This window comes from Somniosus microcephalus, unplaced genomic scaffold, assembly GCF_052327205.1.
Source record: "Somniosus microcephalus isolate GS21.2 unplaced genomic scaffold, FLI_Smic_1.0 unresolved_chr4, whole genome shotgun sequence".
NCBI classification, from domain to species: domain Eukaryota; kingdom Metazoa; phylum Chordata; class Chondrichthyes; order Squaliformes; family Somniosidae; genus Somniosus; species Somniosus microcephalus.
The window spans coordinates 6,318,022-6,325,692 of record NW_028225182.1 but is presented as its reverse complement, the minus strand read 5'-3'; the positions used below and the strand labels follow the sequence as shown (position 1 = coordinate 6,325,692).

At 39.2% G+C, this 7,671-nt stretch overlaps 1 protein-coding gene across 1 annotated transcript; it reads right to left on the bottom strand.

Annotated features, from left to right (window-relative positions):
- Positions 1-2,802: 2,802 nt before the first annotated feature.
- LOC147089018 (putative G protein-coupled receptor 139) lies at positions 2,803-7,368 on the bottom strand. The gene is made up of 2 exons (XM_085977085.1): positions 7,211-7,368; positions 2,803-4,105 (listed from the first exon to the last, which is right to left on the bottom strand). Exons 1-2 carry the CDS (start codon positions 7,365-7,367, stop codon positions 3,204-3,206), a joined length of 1,059 nt encoding a protein of 352 aa, XP_085833211.1. The 5' UTR covers position 7,368; the 3' UTR covers positions 2,803-3,203.
- Positions 7,369-7,671: the final 303 nt, after the last annotated feature.

Genomic DNA, 7,671 nt, shown 5'->3' with positions numbered 1-7,671 from the left:
ATAATGTAGAAGAGACACAGTAAGTAATAAGACAAATAGAGATAACCACAGAGAAAGATAAAGAGAGATAGAGTAAGAAGAGTGTGAACCACAGATGGAGAAAGTGAGAGCGAGTCAGAGCTTGAGAGTCTGGCGAAAGAGAGACAAAGTGACAGAGCAATAGAGAGGCAGAGAGATAGAGAGGGAGAGAGGGAGAATGTCGAGGGACAGAGAGAAAGCCAGAGAGATGTGGGTTAGATAGAGCGAGAGGGAGAGACACTGAGAGAGAGAGAAAGAGCAAGAGAGAGAGAGGGAGAGAGAGCGAAAGAGAGAGACCGAGACTGAGGGTGATACACAAACAGAAAGAGAGACCGGGAGACAGAAAATGAGATTGAGATTGAATACCTTGAGAGAAGGACAGAGCCAGACAGAGAGAACGAGAGAGAGAGAGTGATAGAGAGGATGAGACAGGAAGAGAGAGACAGAGACCGAAACAGTCAGAAAGAGGGAGAGACAGAGACAGTGACAGAGAGTGAGAGACACAGAGAGATTCACACAAACATACACAGAAAGGGAACAAAAGACAGATTGAGAGGGAAATAGAGGCCAAGAAAAAGTGAAAGGGGGACAGAGAGAGAGAGAGAGAGACAGAGACAGAGAGAGACACAGAGAAACAAAGAGGGAGTGAGACAGCCAGAGAGAAAGAGCTAGATGTAGCGAGTGTGGCAGATAGATTCAGATAAAGAGGGAGAGAGTCAGATGATGACAGAGGGAGAGGCAGACAGAGAGAGAGGGGGCATAGAGAGCGAATGAGTTCATGAAAGAAAGAAAAGGGGACACAGTGTGAAGCACATGTTGCTGGACTAATAATCCAGAGGCGTGCATTGGCAATTCGTAGAAAGGAGTTCAAAACCCACCACGGCAGTTTGTAAATTTGAATTCAGTTTAAAAAAAATAAATACTTAAAAAAAATATCTAGTATCAGTTTTGGTATCAATGAAGCTATCGGATTGTCATAGAAACCAAACCGGTCATGATACCCTAGTCGTGTGTACATATATACTTATTGTTAGGAGTTGGATTAATCTCATATGATTAATGTTTTTGTTTTATTTTATATTGATGCTTAGCTTGCAGATTTGTACTGTGGTTAAAATTAATGAAATGGTTGAAGTCGTTCATTCCCAGAATGCTATCGGGCTCAATGTGTCAGGGTATAAGATAGCTGACTGTTCTGTTCAGCTTCTGCTGAATTTGCAGGATGTGTGATTCGTGCCTATTGAATTCTTTCTGTCGCCACATTGTGAATAGAGATAGGCAAGGCAGTCCTAAGATAGGCAGTAGGACAAGGGCTGGACTGTTAATTAAATTGGCATAAGGTTTTTTGTAATTAGTACCTCATTTATGGGGTCTTGTTCACAATAACTGTCATCATGCTATGATGATTATTTTTAGCCCCGTAAAATACTTTCATTATTTTTTTCAAAAAATTAAATATTTGTTTAAAATTTGATTGTAATTTCATGCCATTTTAAAAATGTGATTATTTAAATATATTTATTTAAAGTTTAACTGTGTTTTTTCATTTATCTCCTTTCATATATTTGACAGGTCTTCCTGTGAAATGTATGAAGGGAGCTTCGCATCTGTGATTGGCTCCATGTGATCCAAGGGATGCTGCGATCTACATGTGGCTCTTGGATATGTGGGCTCTGCGCACTTGGAGTATGGTGAGAACCAGCATTGAAACTGTGTGCGTCCTGGGAGACCACAGTTAAGGGCGCAGATTTTTCCAGATCGCAGGCCTCCGCTGGAAAATATGGGCCATTAATCTTGGAAAAGGTGCAGCGCAGGTTCAGCATTATGATACTAGGGCTAAAAGGGTTATATTATTAAGACAGGATGCATAAACTTGGTTCGTCTTCACTTGAGAACCAAATGTTGAGAGGTGATTTAATTGAGAAGTATAAAATTACGTTAAATAACAGGATTAATTAGGCTAGATACTGAGAACCTATTTCCTCTGGTGGGATATTCAGAACAACGGATCAAAAAACTAAAATTAGAGCTCGGCCACTCAGGAGTGATATCAAGATGAACTTCTTCAGAAAAACTTTAGTGGAATCTGTAAATCTCTACCCAGAGTTTTACTTTGATTAGTTTAGCAAGAGATATGGAACAATGGTGGATAAATGGAGTTGAGGAATAAATCAACAATGATCTAACTGAACGGTGAAACAGGCTCCAGTGGTGGATATGTTGCACGATGTATGGCCAACTAAAAGGAGCCTAATGAGCATGTTTCCCTTAAACTAGGATCCCAGAGCTCCTCCAATGATAACTATCCCTAGATATGGATCATGTTTAGGAACCGTTGTAGGACATTCAGCCATTTGACCCTGTTCCACCGTTCAATTTGTTCATGGTTGTTCTGAACATAAATTCAATTTACCGCCTTTCCCCTACATCCTTGTTACCTTTACATAACAAATCGACCTCAGTGTTGAATGATTCAATTCCACCCAGCATCCACAGTCTCTAAGTTTAAGATTGTGCTACTTTTTTATTGCTCCCAACAGCAGAGGAAATATTTCTGCTGTATTTAGCCTATTGTATATCGTTCACATTTTACAAACTTCGATCAGATCTCATCTCAAACTTCTATACTAGGGCATTCAAGCCAAATGTAAGCAAAGTGGCTTCATTATGTAACTTCTTTCACCCTGATATCATTCAGGTAAACCTGAGCTGTATCCAATCCAAAACCAATATATCCTTCCTCATGATGTGTTGCCCAGAATGAAAGCATTGCTCCAGCTTAGGTCTGACCAGCACTCTATACAACTTCCACACTTTTTTATTATAGCACACTTGAGATATAAATCAACATTCCATTTTCATGCTTGATTTTTTTTTTACCTGTCGACAAGCTTTTAATAGTGCGTGCTCCTCTGTAGCTCATATTTGCTCAGCGTTTAGAAAATACTCCGTTTTATCCTTCTTGGGTCCAAATTTGATCTCCAGGCACTTGCCCATGTTGAACTCCTTTGCCATAGTTTCGCCCTCTCACTTAATCAGTCTTAAGTCACTTTGCAAATTTCTTCGGCCATCTGAACTACGTCCTGTCCCTACTAACTAATTGCCATCTGCAAACGTGAGACTACCCATCATATCACAATCACTGAAAAAAGTACAGACGAGATTGAGTTCTTGCATTGTACTTTTCATTTTTTTAATTCTGTGACAATTGCAGCAAAGGGATATTTTAACAGGCTCTTTAACTCATCTCTGTATTTGCGCTGTGTCACCGCATAAATGAAAGTGTTTGTGCTGCAACTCATGAGTTGAAACATGAAGCCTAACTCCCGTATGAACACAGGTAGAATCATAGCCCTGTAGCCCAGGTAACCCATTCGCCAATAAATACAATATATCATATATAGTGCCCATAACAGTATGAAATTCCCTGATATAGCATACAGTACAATCATGGATTTCCTGCGGTTCAACATCTCTGGGTCACTGGGACTTTCCCCACTGACTGGACACCGGAGTCGCCTGCGCGCTCTGTTAGTCACTAAAATGTACCTGACGGTTAAAGCATTGAACAGCAAGACCAAAATAAATGGTATGCATGGAGTTAAAATGTAATGAAAGAATTCAACTGCACCCCATACTTCTGAGCCTTCAACACTAGGTGTTATATAACAAAACCAGGATTGATTGATGAACCAATATTTACTCGTGTACATAAAGTACCAGAACGTATTTTTTAAAGAGAACAACACGGTAATCGTTGCTATAACCACACTCGCCGTTTTCTCCACACAGTATTTAGCTTTCAGCTTCTGGTAGCAAATGGCTATATATCGATCAAAGGTGAAACTGACCGTGAACCAGACAGAACAGTCTGTGACTGCGTACAGCAGGACGGCGTGGATGTTACAGACTGGGATGTACCTCACGAAATTGAGCTCTACATAATAAACAACAGGGATATGTCTCAGTATCAGATCAAAGATAATGACCAGAAGATCCGCTGCTGCCATGGCCACCAGGTAGCGCGTGATACATTTGGAGAGACCGCACTTTCCCCGAGACAGGATCACAATCGTCACCACGTTACCTGTAAACAATAACAAGGGAAAGGATCAGAAACAGACTGAAGACGCCTATTTGATTGTGTTACTGGTAAAAAAAAAGATATTTTGTTATTGAATTAATTGATAAAATTCAATTATTTTACCCATGTCAAGGACTGGTGACTAGAGACACTTTATTTACCATAAAATAATCAATATAAAATTTTATTAAATAAATGGGCCACATATACAAAAACATATGAATACTGTATTTAAAATGATTCAGGAAACGATTTGTGATAAATAGGGGTGCCTGGCAGCATTCAAATTGTTCAAAGCAACGTGGCTTGAAACAGGGAACCGAACAGCACCAGAATGTGTTGAGTTAACTGTCATTGTGATTTGCTTGGGATCAGTCACTCTGGATTGGTGATGGTAGCTGAGTCCTACATCCTACTCCTGATATTAAGGAGGCGAGCAGCCAAGGTTTCTGTCCCTAATCATTATTCAGTGACCCCAGGTTATGGAGGTGGAACAGTCCATGTATTAGCTCCAGTTCATTGTTCAGTATCTGCTCCTGTAAAGTAGGGGTGCAGATTTCAAGTGAGAACACGATCGGGTCAGCTTCAATGAGCTTCTTAGGACACTATCCATACTCACACTTTAAGAATAGAGACCTGTACGTGTCTGAATAAGCGGCACATGCATTCCCAGCAAGAGTCAGCAAACTTGGTTCATATCATGGAATCGATTAATCTTACAGCACTGAAGGAAGCCATTCGGCCCATCTTTCTTGTGCCGGCTATTTAAAAAAATATCGAATTTCTCACATGATACCGCTCCTTTCCAATAGCGCTGCAATGTTCTCCCCTCAAGTATTTATCCAATTCCCTTTTAAAAGTCACTGTTCAATCTGCTTCCACCAGCCTTTCAGGCAGTGTATGCCATAACAACACGCTGCATAAAAAAACCCTTAACTCTCCTCTTGCTCTTTTGCCAATTACCTTAAATGCGTGTTTTTTTTTGGTTAGCGACCCTCCTGTCAGTGGAAACAGTTTCTTCTGACTTAATCTATCAAAACCCTTCATGGTTTTGAACTCCAGTACTTCTGCTCTTAAACATTCTCTGCTCTACGGACAACAATCTCAGTTCCTATAACCTCTCCACCTCCAGCAGGATAGAAGTGGAACCTAATGAATTGAAACAGCGACTTTAAAATGACTTGCGGAAATGAGTTCTAGATTAGCAGGGGATTATGGGAAGGGGCTGACAGAGGACGTCTTGAAAAGCAGAGGATGAGTGGAACAGTGTTCGGAACTGTTAGACTGGATCAGTATCGATTGTGATACAAGCTCGATTTGTTAGAGAGCAGCTTTAGTAACAACACCTGCAAGATATGCAGAGGGGGAGACAGTTAATGAAAATAAATATCGTAAATAACTGATAGAATACATATTCATTCATAAATCAATCAATGTCATCATTGAAACTATATTCACTAATAGTTACATGCTCAAATCATTTTTACATAAAAGCAGAAAATGCACATATTTTGCTCCAAACTGTGCAATTACACCACAAAATACTTCAAATGAACGTTTCCTACATTACAAAACTGACCACCCTTTAGAAATACCTCATTGGCTATAAAGTGCTCTGGGTGGCCCCGAGGTCATGAACGGTGCTATAAACATGCAAGTTTTTTCTTTCTCTTCTTTAATCAGTTTATAAAGTTTTATATTATGAATCATAATTTCCAAATATCATGAGGGTTTCATTAAAAAAATGCGCTCAAACATTCTGTGAGGTTTCACCCGTCTGTGAGTGATGATTGAGTTCCCAATTGATTCTAGAACATGGCCTTAAAATAAAAGAAATACTAAATCTCTAGACATAACAAACTGGGATCATTCACATTAAAATAGAACGGGTGATAATAGAAGGTTAACGTGCAGCTCTCTGTAGTTTCAGTTAACTGAGCTATATGGGCATTGGATTATATTTAGAGGCAACGATATTGAATCAAAGCACTGATGTTTAACTGATTAAGCATTTTGCTGAATGCAAACAAAACTTGAAACCATTTCCATATCCCCCAGAAACACGAGACAGTAAGAAGTAGTGTTAGCGCTACACAATGAAGAAACTGACCAGAATTCATTCAGTAGTGGGTAGTGACCAAGATTTCAAAGTGTACCTGCAATCTGAACTCAATAATTCAAAGTGAAGTTGTGCCATTTATTAAACTGAAACCGTAAATGGGAGCCCGTGTACAGTGCCTCAGTGTAACAGGCTGCATTCTCAGACAGACAAGGATTGTGAAAGGAACTAAAACAGGATAGAGTTACAAAACTCACACGGTAAACAATACTGTTAAACATAATTATTCAAATAATGCATGGTTATAATGACTTAAATGATTAAAAATAATGATATTTTACATAAATCATAATCTAACCATTGAAAAATACTGATAATAATGCAACGTGGTTGCTAAAGGAGAGTCAGACTGCTGACTTGAGCTGGATTATTTCAAATTGAACTGACCATCCGTCTATCAGGATTCGCTCTACAACTCCCCATAGCACAGTATCTCAGCAGTTAAGATCAAATTCCTGCAAGGCAGCTTTCTGGTTTGATACAAGTGCCCAATGCAAACAACGCAACACAAAATGTTCAACACAAAGAATCATCCAACAATTCTGATGGTGTTATAGACTCAAAGGACGTCGGATGCTTAATAAGACTGTAACAAATCAAACAAATGGTGAACAGTAAAGACAATGAGCTCAGAATAAGCGACTGGAGAAACAATCACGTCAGGGGAGCAGGCTGCATTATTATCCACACAACAGATTCAGTACGTTTAATACAAATAACCACTGGCATTGTGAAACATATAAAGCAGAAGAGAGTTTATAGAACTAATAGTTGGATATATTAACTTACCTGGTCCATTAACAGCAGCGAACAGAGGATAACAAAAGAGAAAAATGGTCACACAACTGAACATGGTTTACAGAATTTACAACTTGATACAGTTATTTACCTGGTTCACCAATAGCAGTTAGGATGGGTTAGTGAACGGCAAGAACAATAATACATTTAATCAGGAATTACAGAAATCATTTTTGTAAAGAGTGACTTACAAGGAACACCAAAAGCTGCCAGGATTGGATAGTAAATACTCTGTATATCCCGAAAAACAAAATGTATCTTGAGCATTGCCAAAAATGACCGCCCTAATCTATCACTTTGTGTCGGACCCGAAGATCTGTGGACCTCCAGCATTTGACTCCGATTCATGTTCCCCTTTCTATGAGAAACCAAGAGTCCGCTAAAACTGTGAGATGATCCCTCTTACTTATAATACTGGAAACCCTCTCGTGAGTCAATTATGATCCATGGAGACTGACATTAGTTACATTCATTGAACAAACAGCTTCAGTTATTCCCTTGCACAAAGACACTTTTTATAGAACAATGTTCATTTAGTACATGTTATGTTAACGTCAGCGAAAAAAGAGCAGAGCACAGCAGGTTATTCGAATAAATGATTTGTAAAATAAAAGTTAAAGTGAAACTGAATGCAGATTACAAATGAGCAGAG

Coding starts and splice junctions, on each gene's coding strand:
- LOC147089018 (XM_085977085.1), bottom strand. CDS start 7,367: ATGAATCGGAGTCAAATGCTGGAGGTCCACAGATCTTCGGGTCCGACA. Junction 4,106..7,210: donor GGCAGCTTTTGGTGTTCCTT/GTAAGTCACTCT, acceptor TATTGTTTACAG/GTAACGTGGTGACGATTGTG.